The sequence below is a fragment of the Urocitellus parryii genome, chromosome 4, assembly GCF_045843805.1.
Source record: "Urocitellus parryii isolate mUroPar1 chromosome 4, mUroPar1.hap1, whole genome shotgun sequence".
Classification (NCBI taxonomy): Eukaryota; Metazoa; Chordata; class Mammalia; order Rodentia; family Sciuridae; genus Urocitellus; species Urocitellus parryii.
The window spans coordinates 72,897,769-72,917,109 of record NC_135534.1 but is presented as its reverse complement, the minus strand read 5'-3'; the positions used below and the strand labels follow the sequence as shown (position 1 = coordinate 72,917,109).

Here is a 19,341-nt window from a genome sequence, read left to right as displayed (position 1 = left end):
GCTTGAAAATGTTCAGAGAGTAGATTTTAAGTATTCTCACCACAGAAAATAAGTATGTAACATAATTCTTATGTTAATTATCTCAGTCTAGCCATTCTACAATGTACACATATTTCAAAGCATCATGTTGTACACTATAAATATGTTTTGTCAATTAAAAATTCAGTAAAAGAAAAATAGTGGGCTTATGTTTCTATTTCAATTTTAATATTATTATTTTGTGGTGCTGGGGACTGAACTCAGGACCTTGTGCATGCAAGTGTTTTACTACTGAGCTCCAGCTCCAGCTCAACGTTATTTTTTTTTTAAAGTAACTACTTGATTTTATAATTTTATCTTTTCCTTTACACTGAAAATCATGACCACCAATAATAAATATTGTTTTGTTTTGAGAAAAGAATCTCAAAATAGCAACATCAATATTACCATTAATAATAAACCAAGTAAGTTTAAGGTTTTATTATTTTTGTAGTCTAGTTTTATTTAAATGGAAAATTAATTACTGTTATATCGATATCATTTAATTACTTTCCTTTGAAATATGTCTTGGTCTGCTTTGTTTTTATCATAGGTTGATCATTTTGGATTCAATAACATGAAAACTTTTAAACAGCGGTACCTGCTAGCTGACAAACACTGGGATAAAGATGGTGGATCGATACTTTTCTACACTGGTAACGAAGGGGACATTGTTTGGTTTTGTAATAACACGGTATGTGCAGATTTGTAAAATTCCTCTGCTCAAACAATTTGCCTTTTATTATGATAAACTACAAAAAATTGTTTTGCAGTATAGATGACCAAGGACTACCTAATTGTAAAGTTCTTTTAAACAATAACATAATGGAAAAATAGCAAAAATACATGGACAGGCAGTTCACAAAAGAATAACTATAGATATCCAAGAAGGCTTCATGTTTAGTTTTAAAGAATTACAAATGAAAACAATGAAATACTTTTTTTTTTATTACAAAGTAGTGTAATAATCGTTATCATCTCCAATTCCAGTATTTGGCATGGTTCCTAGTACTCAGAAGATCCCAGTAAATGTTCATTGAAATAAATTGCATTGAATTTAAAGTAAAGATATAGAACCAATTATACTGTTACTGCATTCCTCATTGATGACTGTTTCCTTAGGAATAAGAATCTAAATATGTTAGTCGAAAATGAAATAATTCCCTGAGAAATGAGATCCTGGAATGACTTTTTTTTTTTTTTTCAGACGAATGATCAATGAGAGCAGGACTTCCTTTCCATCAGATTCTGTGGAACAGTGGCTGCTGCCTTGTCTCTTTTTCTTATCTGTGACTGCCCTTTTTGTGCCAAGGCCACAGGGCAACTTTCATTCAGATTTTCCTAGCTCCTGTTCTCCTGTATTGTAGGCAGGTAGCTATTGCTTCCTCCACCAGACTCTACTGCTTGTTAGAAACTGGAGCAGAACCTGAGGTTTGCTTGGGGATTCCTATCCTCAGAAGTGCTAAGAACAGTTCTGGAGAACTGACTAGAGGCAGCTCTTGGAAGGGCATACCCTAAATTTTCTAGTCCCAGACATCTTCCTCACTTTTAGATGTTCCTTTTTCAATAGGCAGTGTAGTTTAGTGATAGAGAGTGAAACCTTCAACCAAATTGACAAGATTTGAATTCTGATTTTGTCACTTTACTATTTTATTTTGGAAAAGTTTCTTATTTTGTGCTTCAGTTTTTTCATCTATTAAATGGGTACAATAAAAATATCTAGGGCATAGAATTATGAAGACTAAATAAGATAAAATTTGTAGGCACATAATGTTAATAAAGTATATGCACCTCATTTGAAAAATATACCTCTGATGCAGATGCAGAGAAATGCTTATTACATTGTGAATCAGTTCAAGTAAATTGTTTCCTCTTGAAGCCCAAGGTCAACTCCACAGAAATCTGGGTATTCTGATAGATGGTTCTTACTCTTTTTTTTTAAAATACCTTTATTTTATTTTTTATGTGGTGCCGGGGATCGAACCCAGTACCTTACACATGCTACCACTGAGCCATAACCCCATCTCCGGTTCTTACTCTTAAGACACAGTCTTGAGGGTAAGACTCACATAAGCAAATCTTGCAGCACAGTAATAGAGATCTAGGCCTAGCCCAGCAGTGTGGAAGGAGAGTATTGACAGGTTGGGACAGGCAGGGGGGAGTATGCACAAGTTGTATGTGGGCAGGATCTGTAGACATGAGGCATGGAATGAGTGGGTCCTTCAAAGAGAATGGAGGGGCTACTGACACCATCCCAGGTGTTTCATTAAGTTCTCCATCCTCACATACATGCAGCTCTTTTAATTGTTTGCTTATTGATCAAAACAACCAAAGACAAAGTTCTTAGTTCTTAATGAGTGGCAACTCATTAAAAAGTAACACTGTGCATTAGGGATGACAATTCATTTTAATCATGTTTAATGGAGTCCATCTATGCCTGCCTGGAATGCTTTGTTGAAAAGGATTCTAAGGCTACCACTGAGGCTAGTGAAAAAGGCAGTGAGGGATAAATGTGTAGCCATAGACGCTGAGGCAGGATGTCTAACAGCACCTAATTATGATGTTCTGCAGCCAGGCAGCCTATATTTGAATCTGGTTTCTGACACTTACTAGCTGTGTCAATATCAAGGCTTATTTCTAGTCTTGTATCTCTGTATTGTCTGTAAAATCAAAGTGTCTGTTTCTTGTTCGTTTTGATAATTAAGTGAATACATAGGAAATGTTTAGAACAGGGCCTGAAATATAAACTTACTCAGTTAATATCAGCTATTGTTATCTATTATTTATTTTCCAATAAATCAAATTAATATAATACTCCCTAGGGGATTAGTATGCTTATTTGTCCTATTTTCTCTTATATGGTATAAATGACTGTGATTAGTGTCTGACTTTGATACCATGAGTTCTTTCCCAGAATATATGGTGCCTACTGCAATTTGAAGATTATTTGAGACCTAGTATTGATTCTAGGATGAGAGGTTCAGGATAAGGAAAGTTGGAATGACTAGTAGGTGAGCAACCTGGGGTTGGTTTTAATTGTTTCACTCTAACACAGCATTCAATAGTGAAACAGCAATTATGTCATTTATCTGTAGAAGAAACATAAATTATGAAACTTTTTAGAGAGCTCCTTCTGGTCTGGTTTAACATCTATTTCATAGGGTTTGTAAAAGTTTCAGTGAGTCCTGATTTTATCTTGTGATTTGTAAACTTTTCTTAGGGGTTCATGTGGGATGTGGCTGAGGAACTGAAAGCTATGTTAGTGTTTGCTGAACATCGATATTATGGAGAGTCCCTGCCCTTTGGCAACAACTCATTCCAGGTAAATATATGTTTTGCTTTGAAGTTTAAAGTTGGGAACATTTTTTACTTACAAGTCCTACTTATGTGCTCATTATATGTTAATATAATAATAAGGTGGTTTTGACTTGAGCTACCTGAAATCTTAAGAATTTGTGCTTAATCTTTTCTTTTTCAGTACGATTTGAATGGACTGTGGCTTTTTTTAAAAAAAAATTTTTTTAGTTGTTGCTGGACCTTTAGTTTATTTATTTACATGTGGTGCTGAGAACCCAGTGCCTCACACATGCTAGGCAAGTTCTCTACCACTGTGCTACAATCCCAGCTCTGGGATTGAGGCTTTTAAAGTCATATTATTATCTTTCTGATGTTAACCAGTTTAATTCAGTGTGCCAGGCCAGCTTCAATCAGCTCAATCTTACTCTATGGCTGCAGAGACAGTGCAGGGGACTTTTCATTATTTCAAAAGTGTAGGTCAACAATTCTGCTTTATAAATTATATGCTTTAATTATCAATCCTGTCTCTGGAAACATATAATGAGCACATAAGCATTTGTCTAATAAGGTGTTTTAAATACAAGATAGTCAATAAAATAAGAAAAAATAAGCTGTATGATTCAGTGAGACTAACTGTCCCTGGGATTCCCTTCAGCCCTTCCTCTTTGTACAAAAGACTCTGGTCTTGACCAAAGGCTCTGCACCTAATCAACCTGGATGATTTTTTTCTCAATTGAGTCACTATGTTCTACCTTTGTGATTCTGCTTATATTAATTTTCTTAATATATTAATTAATATATTTAAAAAATTATATCATTTTCTTAATATTTTTCTTTAAGGAACTCAGTCTTTATGTTAGCATTATCTTAATCAAGGGCTTTATGTACTAGTTATTTTTTCCAAGTTACAATAAGATAATCAATCTTACATTAAAAACACTATGCACTACCTAAGATCATTTTGCATACCATCGGTATACGTATATCATGATTTTGAGGAGATTTCAGGTAGAAGAACTTGGGGTCAATAGTATTTAGGCTGTCTGTTTTGAAAGGAATTTTTAATTTTTATCCTTAGGTTTTATTATTTTGTATCATAAATAAAATAAATAAAAATAAGTAAAATGTTTTTGTGTTATAAATAGAAAGATAGTTGTTGGGCTGTATGGGATGCTCTATTTTTTAAAAAAAATTTTTGGTTGTAGATGGACATACCTTTATTTTGTTTATTTATTTTTATGTGGTGCCAAGGATCAAACCCAGTGCCTACACGTGGTAGGCAAGCACTCTATCACTGAGCCACAACTGCAGCCCCATCTATTCTTTTTTTTTTAATATATTTTTTATGTTGATGGACCTTTATTTTATTCATTTATTTATATGTGGTGCTGAGAATTAAACCCAGTACCTCACACATGCTAGGCAAACACTCTACCATTGAACCACTGTCTGAGCCCTCATCTATTCTTTAACTTAGTGTTTTTCACACATAATTGATTAGAAAAGTTGACAGGTCCTGATATCACTGGGAAGCAGTCAGCTTGTTGCAGATAGAAACATAATTCCCTTGCCAAGGTCACTATAATTGATGCTCTGTCAACAAAATGGAGCCAAGGGCTCTTTTTTTCATATGCTTCTTTCCCTTTCTGTGCTCACAGAATTTGTCAGTAGAATGATGGATGTTACACATATTATTCAAGGATTGGAAAAGAATTGCATTGAACTATACTATACATAGTGCCATAAAAACTGGAAGTAAAGAATAGTGACAGATAGGAGGTAAGAAGTCAGAAAGCATACATCTTGGATGAGGGGGAAGGCTAAAGGAGTAGGTGGCATCTATAGAAAGAGGAGAGTTGGGAGCTCTGTAGCTAAGTAGTGTGTCGAATAATAGAAGGAGTCAACAGAGTGGTGAGACACATGCAAAAAGATCAAACAAGATAGCTGGATAGGCTGTATAGCTATGTTTGTTATCTTAGCTATGTTAAGGCTTAAAACAGCAATAAGCCTTTATTATCTCACAGTTTTAGGTAAGGAATTGGGAGTGGTTTATCTGGGTGGTTCTATTTCAAGCCAAGAGGTGAGCTACTGCTTGAGTCAGATAAAGGCTTAACCAGACATGGGAGACTCTTTCCACTAGTACAGAGGTTATCACATGAGTGATAAACTGGCTCTGGAGATTGCTTCCTCTCCTTCTAGGCTTCCCGAAGGGCCTACTTGAGTAGATTCATGACATTGCAGCTAACTGCCCTCAAAGTTGGCCAACCACGGGAGCAAGGTAGAAGCTACCATGCTTTTTTTTTTTAATATATCCTTGGTAGTCATGTATTATCACTTCTGCCACATTTTATTCATTAAAACCAAGAAGCTAAGTCCAGCCCATGTTCAAAGGAGTGAGATTAGGCTTCAGCTTTTAAAGTAAGGGATGTCAGGAATTATTGATGTTTTAAAACATCCTGTTAGGCTCCTCAGTTCAGCCAGACTCCATTTGTGCCTCAACTTCCTATACTGCAGAGGGAAATTGTCTCTATGCAGAGATATAGACAATCATGGGATGTACTTTATGAGATTCCCTCCTCTCTAGGATTGATGTCTTATATTTCTGGTGCCTGAAAATATATTTCTCTTTTAATTTTGCAGTTGTTTATGATAAGCAGCCTAGTTTACTCATAATATATAATCTTTCTGATGAGGAAGAATGAGTTTTGTTTTTATTGGTGATCTTCACCTCATTTGTCCACAGGATTTATTTTTTTATTTCCTACATTGTGGACATTTTTAATATGTCAATATTAGAAATACAAGTTATAGCAATTGTCTATTAGGCTTAATTTTATATTTCATCACATTTGCTCTTAAATGTTACTTACAGTTTGTTGTTGTTATTTCTATACCTCAACAGTCACTAGCATTTAATAGAAATTATAACTAAATGCAAAGTACGTTATGTTCTTCCACAAACTTAAAAACATATTTCATGAGTTGTTTAAATCAGCACAGCTATTGCTTTGACTGGGCATTTTAGCTCAATTGACTAGAAATTGTATTTGGAGAAAAGCTTCTCTGCCTCTTTTTTTTTTTTTTTTTCTGGATCTGGGTAATACCTAAACTGCCATTACATGCACATTATACCCATGTTCTTTATTATTTTTCTTTAGGATGGCAGACACTTGAATTTTCTGACATCAGAACAAGCTCTAGCTGATTTTGTTGAGTTAATCAAACATTTGAAAAGAACAATCCCAGGAGCTGAAGATCAGCCTGTCATTGCAATAGGGGGCTCTTATGGTGGTATGCTTGCAGCCTGGTTCAGGATGAAATATCCTCACATAGTAGTTGGGTAAGTGCATTTATGTTGGCATGAGAACTTCTTAGTAATTGTCAAGGCAAACTTAGAGATCTGTTTTGTGTAAAACATGCCCCATTCTATTACTGAGATTTCTAGTTCTGTGTCTTTAAAACTGTGTTATTTTTCCTCATCGATTTTGTTCAGTCTCAATTTTAATTTTAAAACTTGAGTTAAGTGAGTTCATATTTTTTTTTCTCCTCCCTTGTTTCCCTTACCATTTAGAGCCCTTGCAGCTTCTGCCCCTATCTGGCAGTTTGAGGACTTTGTTCCTTGTGATATGTTTATGAAGATTGTAACTACAGATTTTAAGAAAAGTGGTTCAAATTGTTCAGTGACTATCCTCAGGTCCTGGGATGCCATTAACAGACTCTCAAGTACAGGTAAGTTTTATTCAAGTGAATGGATTTGAGATTTTGGTTAAATCAATACTTCCCTTCTTTCTTCCTTCCTTTGCCTTTCTCTCTCTTCTTTTTCTTCCTCTTCTTCCTCCTCCTCTTCCCTTTCCCCTTTTCCCCTTCCTCCTTCTCTTCCTCTTCCTCCTACTTCTTTTCTTTCTTTTTTTTTGAGACAGGATCTCACTATGTTACCAGGCTGGTCTCAAACTCATGGGCTTAAATGATCATCCTGCCTTAGCCTCCCAGGTACTGGGGGCTATATGCATGCACCACTATGTTTAATGATTCTTCCAATTTTAAGCAAACGATTATTAAAGTAAAATATATGTACATAAAACTACACAATCAAAATGCATAGCTTGATGAATTTCACAAACTGAGTACCTGGTATAAATAACTACATCCAGATCAAGAACATTATCAGCATCTCAGAAATTCCCTGGTGCCTTTCTCAATCATTATCTCCATCCCTACCCAGCTAATTATATCCTCACTCCTTGAACCATAGATTAATTTTGCTTGTTCTTGAACTTTAAATAATTGCAATTGTATATTATATATTTTTTTGCCTGCTGTCTTTGTTCAATAGTATATTTGTCATATGTATCGATTTGTTTTATTAGTTGTAATTTATACATTATCCATCCTGGATAATATTTCTATTTATTTGTTTCAATAGTATCTTAAAAGGGGGAAATAATTCAGACCACTAATTCTAGTAATCTGCATAAAGATAGGCAGCTTGTCTATCATGGGAATATCTATCTAGTAGCTTTACAAGTATTTTACTAAATGTTGAAAAAATTCTGGAAAATTGGTATAGAAAATTGAGTTTTCTGTAATACTAAGCGAAGAATGAATGATCTGTAAAGACTTGTGTTGCCTCGTACTTTTTAGACTCCAGCATTGTGATTCTATTCTCAGGCAGTGGTCTACAATGGCTTGCTCAAACCCTTCACTTATGTAGCCCATTGACATTCGAGGACATCCCAAATTTGAAAGAATGGATTATGGAAACTTGGGTGAATCTGGCAATGGTGAACTACCCTTATGCATCTAACTTTTTGCAGCCTTTGCCTGCTTGGCCTATCAAGGTAACAGGAAAATTTCCTCTCATTTTTTTAATGATATACTTTAATTTTCACATACATTTTCTGACTTTCATCATCAGAGGAAATCCCAGTGACATCTAGGGCTCTGTGGAGTTACTCAAATCTGGGTGGGAATCCTGGGTTCAGCCACTTTTTGATTATGTGACTTTGGACATGTTGCATAATTTCAGTTTTCCCATGAAAAACAGGGGCAAAATACATCAATTGTAAAGCTGTATGAAGTAGAAATAAGAACAATAGTTGCAGTCATTTGAATATTTACTATGTGCCATGTCTAATGCCCTTTGAATATATAATATATTTGATTTTTGTGGTGTATGTATAATGCCTGGATCTATCTAATGATGCTTAATAAATTGCAGTTGTTATCAAAGTATTATGATTCAGTCAGCTGCTGAAGTTTCCTAAGTGCAACACATGTGTGAAGGGTGATTCCCATGCAGGATGGCAGAATGGAAAAAACACTGACTTGGGTCCCTGAAGTTCATGAAGGTCTGGCCAGAAACTGATGCTTTCCAGCTGCGTGATCTTGGCCAAGGTGTTCTTCCTCCCTGAGTCTCCATGTCTACCTCTATAAAAAAGGATGACAATAGTTGTGCTTAGGACCAAATAAAATATTGGATGTGAAAATACTTTGAGAAGTATAAAGACACATTACACCAATTTTAGGTTCTTTTAGATTTTTAAATTTTTTTTCATGTCAAATTATTTATTGTGTATGCTCTTTTTTAAGCATATTGTTTGTTAGGAACTTTTCCTTTTAGTTTTAAAAATAAAGGCTGGCCAACTTGATAGTTAAGTTTTGAGAATATAATTGACTCTACAGCTAGAATTGGTGCTGGAAATAAAAATGGAATTGGTAATATGAGAGCCAGGTTTCAAAAACACTTGTAATTTACTGTGCCTTTGAAGCAGTAAACATACACCTTGCTTAAAACTTTGCAACTAAAATGAAACAAATTCATCTGCAATTAGTTATTTTTTTTTCTTTTTTCATGAACAAAGTGTTTTGCACCTGTGTGCATTTAATTAAATTCAGTAAAAACTTATGAGAAAGAGATCTCTTACATGTTAATAAAATCTGGATTCAAACATCAAATTTAACTCTATCAGTATACAAAGAGAGTATACATTTGCATCTTAACCCTTTCTTGGAGAACAAAAGAATTGTCAGATGATAAAAACAACAGGGAATTCCCTTATTGATAGAACAGGGATAGGCAAACTCTACCCATAAAGGGTTATACTTAGGCTTTGTGGGCCACGTGATTTCTGTCACAGTTACTCAACTCTGCAGGTATAGCATGAAAGTAGCCATAGGTAATCCATAAATGAAGAAGGATGGCCAATAATATTTTTTAAAAAACAGGCAGTTGGGCTGCATTTGGCCTGGAGGTTGTAATTTGCTGACCCTTAATCTGAAAAGAGCCAGAGGAATAGAGCTTTAGTATTAGTTGTTCATCATGATTTGGGATGGTGAGCAGTCTAACATGGTGTTTTCTCCACTTCTTTAATGTTCCTTCAGACATTTTCCTGTTGAGTCTTCGATGTAGATAAATATTTTTTTCCTTCACTATTCTTAATAATTACTTGAAACCAGTAGGGTTTTGTTGTCTTTTATTATTATTGCTATTTAGTGCAGTCCTTTTATCTTTTTGTTTATATACATTATAGGAGCTTTTTTTTTTTTTTTTGCAAGATAACTTTATGTCCTTCCCCCATAATAACCTTAGCTTCTTTTATGCATGATTTTGGAGAGTGGAACCCAGCACTATACCACCCAGTTATGCCCCCAACCTGGTATTATGGAATTCTTGATTGCTTACAATAAATACATTTATGATTTCATTTCCTGCCTATAACCCATCAAAAATAATCTGTTGCCTTTTCCTTGAGAAACTTGCATTGCCTCTATTTCTTTTTCCTCCTATAGTTACTTACCCGTCTGATTTTCAGAAATTTTCTTCCTCCCAAATTTTTAGCTTCAGATCACTTTCTTTTTTTCACTGCCCATTCTATTTCTCCTTTCTTGACCCTCTCTGTTCTCCCAACCCACTAATCCCTGAACACTACCCAGTTGGGGACCGCTCTTTCACTTGGATAGTTCCATTTAGCCAGAACTCCTCCTCCCTCTGATACACTTCCTCCTTTTTAAAGGGCTGACAAACAGCGGTCCTTCTCTGAGTCTGTGACTCAGGCTTAGGATGGTGAGATAATATGCAGCAATTGGGTTATGGAGAAAAGCAGGTGATTTCCAATTCAGGCTAAACCTTGTACAGTTCTGAAGGATCCATGGGCAGCAACTAAAGGCCATTTTCCGTGTCAATTCAAGGATCATTCTTTTTAATTTGTCTTTGGGCTCTGCAGGCTCAGGCTCCATTTACTTTTGTTTACTGTTAACAGAAGCTGCAACATTCATGCAGAGATAATCACAGACTTGGCCAGTGGAACACAAGGAAGAAGAGAAAAGGGAAATAGAAAACCCCTCTGTCATTTGACTGTTCTGTCCACATAAAGACTATTAGGTCTTTTAAAGAGCAGTTTTAAAGGATACTGTATAGTTTGTTAATTTTGGAATCATTTTTTACCTGGTAACTAATTAGACTCCTGAGCATGCAAAAGGATAGAGTGAAATAATAAGACATAAGATGGAAAACCTCTTCCGTTTGTCTTGGTGTTTGATAATGTATGCGACCTCTCTGGGTGGTTTAAGCGGTTTAGGTGCATTCTGTGAAAAGGGAGCTTTTAATGACAAAACTAATGTGATTATCCGAGTGAGTGTGAGAGGGGTATTGAAGCCTTAGAGAAAGAAAATCTGTTAGAAAAGCTGAATGTATCTGCTTAATCCTTTTTATAATGTGGATGGACCATGCTCTCTGAGAGGAGATTGGTCTTTTTTTTTTTTTTAAACCTATCTTCTTTCCTTCCTCTTAAAAAAATTCTTTGCCTCCCTTTTCTTTCTTTTATTCAAATGCTATTCTCATAGGTAGGGACACTTAGAGCTTTTAAACAAATCATTATCTTTCCTTTCTCTGGTATATGAGGGGGGTCAAAGGGCAGAACCTAAATATTTGGGTGCATATCTGAACAGCTTGGTTCCAATGTTGCATGAATGTTCTATTTCTTATACTATTTCTGTACTTAAAGCTAGAATTAGGAAAGTGGACCTTTAAATTTTTTTAAGTGTTTCCACAAATGCACACTTTTACACGAGGAAATAGAAAGTGAATTAAGTCTATTTCAAGTGTTGGTTCTTGAGCTTCATATTGCTCTGCTATTTTGCAGTTCCTTTTTACTCTTGCATATTTTTAAAATTCTGTAATTTTATATTGCCACAAAACCCCTCCTAAGGTTTTACTTAAAACTAATAATCAAGTAGAGAATAGGACAGACAGCAGAATACATCAGACACTAGAAAGGCAATTTGTCAATCAATGGAAGGGTAACTGATGTGATACAGCAATCTGTATACGGGGTAAAATTGGGAGTTCATAACCCACTTGAATCAAACTGTGAAATATGATGTATTAAGAACTATGTAATGTTTTGAACGACCAACAATAAAAAAAAAATAAATTAAAAAAAAAACTAATAATCATAGAAACATATAAAGAAAATCCAAGAATTAAAAAAAAATGTTACAAAAAAGTCACCATGATACTATAGTATCATGATACTATATAGTATCATGATACTATATATATATATATATAGATAGATAGATAGATAGATAGATACATGATACTATATATTTAGGCACTGTGTTATGATTTCTCTTACAGTGTAACATTCAAAGGTGAGTATGTGTGGTTAATTACAAGTGGAAGCTCCAGAGTAAGTCTGTGTTTGAATCTCAACTCTGGTACTTCCTTCCTGTGTAGCTTTAAACAACTTTTATAACCTCTCTGAGCTTTAGTTTCATCACTTGCAAATTGGGATAATTACAATCGCCATACTTATGTGGGTTGTTGTATTTCATAGGATCTGTTGTGTAGTAAGCACTAAATTGATGCTAGTTAATAATTAGTTATATAATATCAGGAACAGAGTATTATTATGCAAGTAGTTCATTGCTACAGTCTGAGTTCAGAACCTGTATACTCATAGTTTCTCAATTGTGTATTTGGAGCCAAACCTCTGTGAGCTTGTTTTTTCCTCTGTGAAATGCGGGTGGTCATTATCTGTTGCTTCCTAGGTCATTGTCGGAAAGTGCCTCGCCTTAAGGAACTTAAGTAGTTATACCAGCAACCCCAGCTTTACCAGGCCCTGTTTTAGTACATTTATGGCTTTGAGATTATTCACAAGAAACACAAAATATATAGTATAATACAGGAGCTACAGATGGGTGTTAAGTGTGTGGACAGAGGTGGTTGTCTAACCTGATTAGATTGTAGTCCTTCAGCAAACAATAAGGGCTTGCCCTTATTAAGTGGGTAATATATGTAAATTGTCAGGATTAAGCTGAAGTTTATTCAAGATTGTACCAAACTTGCCAGTATTTGACTATGTTTCACCTATAAATGTGGCAATTTTATATGGTTCAACTTAATATTTACATGTTATATGCATCCTACAAATCTGAAAAAAGTATGTGAATCTCTGTTTTTTAACTATCATAGTCTTTGAATAAGCATAGGAATATGCTTATCGGTATTACTTTGGTACTCTTTGAAACTTCATTTACTTCACTACCAAAATTGTTATGGAAGTGAATAGATATGTAGATATTGTGTTTTTATGCTATAGAATGATCAGACTCACAGGATCTTTGCATTAGAAAGGAGCTTTAGAACCACCTAAAATAAAGTTTCCACAAATATTAAAAAAAAAAAGTTCAGTGATATTTTCAGACCTTGTAAATAATATGCCAGTAGATTATAAAGTGGTACTTCCTCTCTATAGGGCAGTTTGATGGAATATACCTAAGGCCTTAAAAATGTTTTTTGAATGAGTAATTCCTTTAAGAATTTGTCTCAAGAAAACTAAAAATAAATTTAGTCATAGGTATATTTTTTAAGCTTTATTTGTATTAATAAAAGGTTGGGAATGATTCAAATGACCAATTTTAGGGCTGCTTCAGCTATTCCTCAATTCCCCATCTCACCCGTTCCCCTCTGGATTTTCTCATGTTTGGTTGGTGTCCTCCTTAAGGTGTAGTGCCCAGAACTGGACTCAGTTGTCCTCTGACTTCACAGAGGAAAGTGGGCCCAGGATTGCCCTGAATCTGGGCATAGAATTTCTATCAGCAGAGGCCAAGTTTCTGACCATGATGTTCTGGGGCTGACAAAACACAAGTATTGTCAGCTGGTACTGGTCTCCAGCCACGCTTGTGTCTTTTAAGGAGTGACAGTAACTGTTCTTTGCAAATATGGCTATTCATGGGGACTCCTTTTCTTTGCCCAACAGAGGCCCAGTGTTCTAGCTCTAAGTAGGACTCTAATGCCAGCATGTGAGTCACACTCATTTGCTCCTGGTCTTTGCAGAGTTTTAGTCCAGTTCTTGTACACCAGTACCTTTTCCCCCTCTGTCCAACTTGCACCATCACCCTTCTTATCTACCACGATGTGCTTGAACATAATGATCTTCTCCCCATTCCACGTAGCTCCTCTGTAGTATTGTGCTGCATTTTGAAAAAGCAGTCTGCTGCTGGTATCAAGATACAGGAAGGAATACTGATCAACTATTGGCAATAGCTGTGTTTGGTTCTTTAATATCTATATCGTCTTGAGTATTTCTGTCTTGAATACTGAGATATATTGCCATATTTATGATCATTTTCTGACAATTGCCATACAAATGTTGGATAATTTTTTAAAATTTATATCTAACAGTGGAATGCATTACAAATCTTATTACATATATAGAGCACAATTTTTCATATCTCTGGTTGTATACTTAGTATATTCGCACCAATTCTTGTCTTCATACATGTACTTTGGATAATAATGATCATCTTGCCACAAAAAAAAATTAAGAGCTGTCAACATAGGAAAACACTGTTTTGACTTTAAGTATTCTTCAACTGGCATTTCCTTATTACTCTAGGTTTATGAAGCTCTCAGTTTAGCTCAATTCTGTTTCTTCATGTGCATCCTGCATACTGGTGTACCTTATGCTTTTGACGTCATGGTTACTCTTAAAAAGTATATCCTTTGTTTGGGCATCTTATTTCCTGGCTTTTCTCACACTTGGCATTTCCGAAAACTTATTGATGCATACTGTCCTCATTTTGGAAATTCATATTGCAGTTGAACATATTAAATGCTCTGAATCCTGCATTCAGGAAAGCTGTTCACATTTGCTAATACAATATTCCTTAAAATTATTTGACTAAGAAGTTTTTTTCCCCACAAAGTACCAGTTAACAATTCATAGAATGTGATTGTGTAGAATACATTTGAGGAGAGGCATCATGTTTTCCTTACAACTCATTTTCTCGGTCTTTTTAAGTTTTTTTTTTTTTTTAATGAGAGTGTTGCTGGGAGCTGGTCCTAAACAGAATTGTGATGAGGGGCTGGGTTTGCTTGTGGCTTGTTATTTCTACTTCCTTTCTCTATGCCCTCCTTCTCTGACTGGGGATATGTACCCAGCCCAGACCTTGCTCCTGCTGCTCTCTCAATTTGTCTGTGAGATGGACTCCTCTCTCTCTGTTTCCTTCTCTGGACTTGTTTCCTTTTTGCCAGAAACTGCCTATGTATTATATTTTTTCCATATGAAATTGGAAAAGACCAGATCACTGAATTCATGTTAAAGTTTTGATTACAAAATGCAAACTTTATGTGTATTTTCTTTGCCATTGGGCTGTTTGCAATTTTACAAAGATCAACTTTTGAGGGATGGGGGGTAATGGGCATTGAACTCAGGGGCACTCAACCACTGAGCCACATCCCTAGCCTTATTTTGTATTTTATTTGGAGAAAGGGTCTCACTGAGTTGCTTAGCACCTCACTATTGCTGAGGCTGGCTTTGAACTTGCATCCTCCTGCCTCAGCCTCCTGAGGTGCTGGAATTAAAGAGGTGTGCTGCTAGGAGCCACAGCAAAAGTATTATGATACATGGCACCTTTGGTTAAGGTGACTGCCAGCTAGCCATTGAGATGATATGATTATGTTAAGATTTACATTCATATGGAAATTGGACTCCTGCTGTTCACCTTGGCCTGCTACGGACTCATGTTACGGGACTCCCAGAGAGTTCCCATTGGTTGGGGAAGGATAGTAGGCGGGAATTCCGGGGGAGGTGGGAGGGGGCCGGTTCCTGTAGACGCACACACATGTGTGGACCAGCTTCCTAGCCGGGCACACACGGGGCACTGGCGGCCTTTTTAAAAATAAAGCTTTGTTCCTGCTTGAGTGGCTTGTGATTCTGTGCCCAGCCGGGTTGCGGCAGTGTGCCACCGCCCCCAGTTTACAAAGGTTGACTTTCTAAGCTAAAAGATAAGATATGGATTTCATAAGCAGAGACACCTGGGAAATATCTATTTCCTACCATTTACTACTTTGGTAGCCTTTATTAAAGTGATTGAACCTGGGGCTGGGGATGTGGCTCAAGCGGTAACGCCCTCACCTGGCATGCGAGTGGTGCTGGGTTGGATCCTCAGCACCCCCCAAAAATAAAATAAAGATGTTGTGTCCACTGAAAGAGGGAAAGGGTGAAAAAAGGGAAATTGCATGGAAATGGAGGGAGACCCTCATTGTTATTCAAAATTACATATAAGAGGTTGTGAGGGGAATGGGATAATAAACATGGAGGGAAATGAATTACAGTAGATGGGGTAGAGAGAGAAGATGGGAGGGGAGGGGAGGGAGGATAGTAGAGGATAGGAAAGGTAGCAGAATACAACAGTCACTAATATGGCATTATGTAAAAATGTGGATGTGTAACCGATGTGATTCTGCAATCTGTATTTGGGGTAAAAATGGGAGTTCATAACCCACTTGATTCTAATGTATGAAATATGATATGTCAAGAGCTTTGTAATGTTGTGAACAACCAATAAAAAACATTTAAAAAAAAGAAATATCTAAAAAATTCTCTCTCTCTCTCTCTCTCTCTCTCTCTCTCTCTCTCTTTCTCTCTTAAAAAAAAAGTGATTGAACCTAAGAATCAGTTTCTTCTTATAATACTGGACAATCATCCATCTGATAGGTCTTTCTGAGGATTAAATGATGTAATGGTTGTAAGCTCAGGGCTTAATAATCGGTGACTATTATCGTTATTTTTTAGCCATGATTCTATTGCTTGTAATTTTTCCCTAACAGTTTATTATGAAACATTTCTAACATCCAGAAAAAAGGAACTAATTGAACAGTGAACACCCATACATGTATCACCTAAATTCTATGAATAATTTTTTGCTATATTTTATTTATCACATATAAATATTTACCTATCCATCTATCTCTTTTTCCATCTTATTTTTAATGCATTTCCAAGTAAGCTAACGATATCTTCCCCCTAAATAATTAAGCTTTAATATCATTAACTAGAATTCAATATTTGTTTATAATTTTTCTTTTTTGGGGGGGAAATAAAATCTACATACAGTGAAATGCATAAGTTATGTGTACCATTTGTTGTGTAACCCAGACCCCTATGAATATACAAAATGTTTCTGTACCCCAGAAAGCTTCCCAGGCCTTTTCTAGTTAGTCTCCACACTCCTGAGAATTGCCTGTATTTATAGAGCTAGAATTTCAGACACAGACCAGTGACAGGAACATTTGGGAGTTGGGGAGTTGCAGAATATGCTTCTTATCATAACATGAATGTTGGAGCTTAGTATAGTTTTTCCATGAAAAAATTATGAATTTTGCATTTATGTAAAAATATACTCACTTCTTCAGCAAATATTTAGATAACAGAGACCTTTCTAAGTGCTGAGGGAGATATTCTGGAACTAAACGAGGGAAGTTGAGCATTACAGAGGCTCTGATAGAAATAAGTATAGGGGGTAGTGGAGGCACTAAGAAGGGAATAGTTGATTTCTTCTTGACTTGGAAACAGAGGTAAGGATGGCCTCAAAAAGGCAGTGGTATTTGAGCTGAGTATTGTAAAACATGAGCTGACCAGGCATTAGTGGAGTGAGAGGGGAAGAGGGTTTCAGGATGAGCAAGGACAAAGAGGAGGGGAGAATGGTTTTATTAGGCTGGAGCAAAGGCTGCAAAGTTGAAACTAGAGGCAGGTGCAGAAGACTTTGCATACTGTACAAATAACTGTTTTATTTCTGTAGTCTTGGAAAAGCTTATTTTTCCATATTTTATTGGTTTACTATAATTATTCATAATAGTGGGATTTATTATTACATATTTGTACATGCATAAGTTATAACAATGTAATTTGGTCAGTATCACTCCCCATGGGAAATTTTAAAAGGTTAATTATTTTTGAAGGGATTATACTCAAGAGATAGAAATTTTCAAGCAATATGGTTTGTTATTTGAGAATACTTTATAATCAAATCAATATTTATTTCTTCTTTGTATTATCAAACTGTAGTTTTAGCTGGGCATGGTGGTACATTGCAATCTCAGTGGCTCAGCAGGCTGAGGCAGGAGGATCACAATTTAAAGCCAGCCTCAGCAACTTGGTGAGGCCCTAAGCAACTTAGTGAGACCCTGTCTCTAAATAAAAAATAAAAAGGGGTGAGAATGTGGTTCAATGGTTAAGCACCCCTGGGTTCAATCCCTGGTATCAAAAAACAAAAGCAAAACAAAACAAACTGTATTTTTATATTCATATTCTGACTCTTCTTTATTATTTATCTATAATGACAGGTGGTGTGCCAGTATTTGATAAATCCTAGTGTACCGGATTCAATGTTGATACAGAATATTTTCCAAGCTCTGAATGTATATTATAATTATTCAGGCCAGGCAAAATGCCTAAATATTTCAGAAACAGCAACTAAGAATTTGGGATCCCTGGGTTGGAGCTATCAGGTAAGTTTATGTGATATCCCCAAGCAGATTTACCTTTCATTGATATAGTAGTACTGTAATAGAGACTATACAAGATTTTTTCACCCAACCTGAATCCAAATCTGGACTCTGTTACTTTACACTGTGAGACCAGTTTCCTTATTCACTCATTTATGCATTCATTCATGTACTTAATCATTACCAAATACATAGTGAGTGCTTACCATGTGTCAGGCACTGCCTAGTCTGCAAAGATATAAAGATAAATTAAATAACACATAATCTCACCATCAAATATAGCCTTGTGAGAAAGACAGGTAATCTAAATTAATATTGTCATAGATCTCAATACATCCTATAGAGCAAGCATTTCATGGATGCATAAAAAAGGGGGAGTCTAATTTGACTCTGACTCTCCATCCCTTTCTCTTCATATGAAGACCAATAGTGATAATAATGTTTTCTTTCCAGAGCTGTCATGAAGGTTAAATATAACAATAGATATGAAAAAGGCAGTTTGCAAAGAAGGAGCACATAGTTGTAACCCCTGTGGCTTCTCAGCCAAGCCTTACCAGAATAGTAAGAGGTTGTTCATAAGTACTGCCCAGTTATCACTGAATGTATATTATAATTATTCAGGCCAGGAAAAATGCCTTAATATTTCAGAAACAGCAACTAGGAATCTGTGATCGGAGGGTTGGAGCTATCTTTGATATCTTTGATATAAAAATAAAGAGCATTAGCCCTGAAGCTGATTGCTTGAGCTCATTTCCTGGTTTTGCTTCTTTCTAGTTGAATGACCTTGGGAAATTAATTTTATCTTTTTTTCCCCCTCATTTTCTCTTTGGATCCTCTCCTGGTTTGCCTTTAGGCTTGCACAGAAATGGTCATGCCCTTTTGTACCACTGGTATTGATGACATGTTTGAACCTCACCAATGGAACTTGAAGAAATATTCTGATGAATGTTTTAAACAATGGGGTGTGAGACCAAGGCCCTCCTGGATCATTACCATGTATGGAGGGAAAAACATCAAATCACACTCGAACATCATTTTCAGGTGAGCTTTGATAATTCAGAGAGGAAATTTAGTTGGTTAAGACACTTAGAGGCTAGCTGAGAAAATAGAACAGAAAATGCTGGACAGTAAAACAATACAGAATATAACAGCAATAACCATCAGGTTCTTCTACTCCTTGAAAGACAGAGGAGGCTGAGAAGAGATAGTTTTGTATTATTAATGTGCACAAC

At 35.9% G+C, this 19,341-nt stretch overlaps 1 protein-coding gene across 2 annotated transcripts in view; it reads left to right on the top strand.

The window, feature by feature from the left end:
* Positions 1-19,341, top strand: part of Prcp (prolylcarboxypeptidase) — a 74,513-nt gene that overhangs the window by 43,509 nt on the left and 11,663 nt on the right. For both annotated transcript variants that reach the window (XM_077797646.1, XM_077797645.1), the window contains exons 2-8: positions 572-712; positions 3,239-3,340; positions 6,474-6,655; positions 6,887-7,044; positions 7,984-8,153; positions 17,948-18,112; positions 18,963-19,150. In XM_077797646.1, the coding sequence (XP_077653772.1) occupies positions 572-712; positions 3,239-3,340; positions 6,474-6,655; positions 6,887-7,044; positions 7,984-8,153; positions 17,948-18,112; positions 18,963-19,150 (1,106 nt within the window). The remainder of the gene's footprint in view (positions 1-571; positions 713-3,238; positions 3,341-6,473; positions 6,656-6,886; positions 7,045-7,983; positions 8,154-17,947; positions 18,113-18,962; positions 19,151-19,341) is intronic.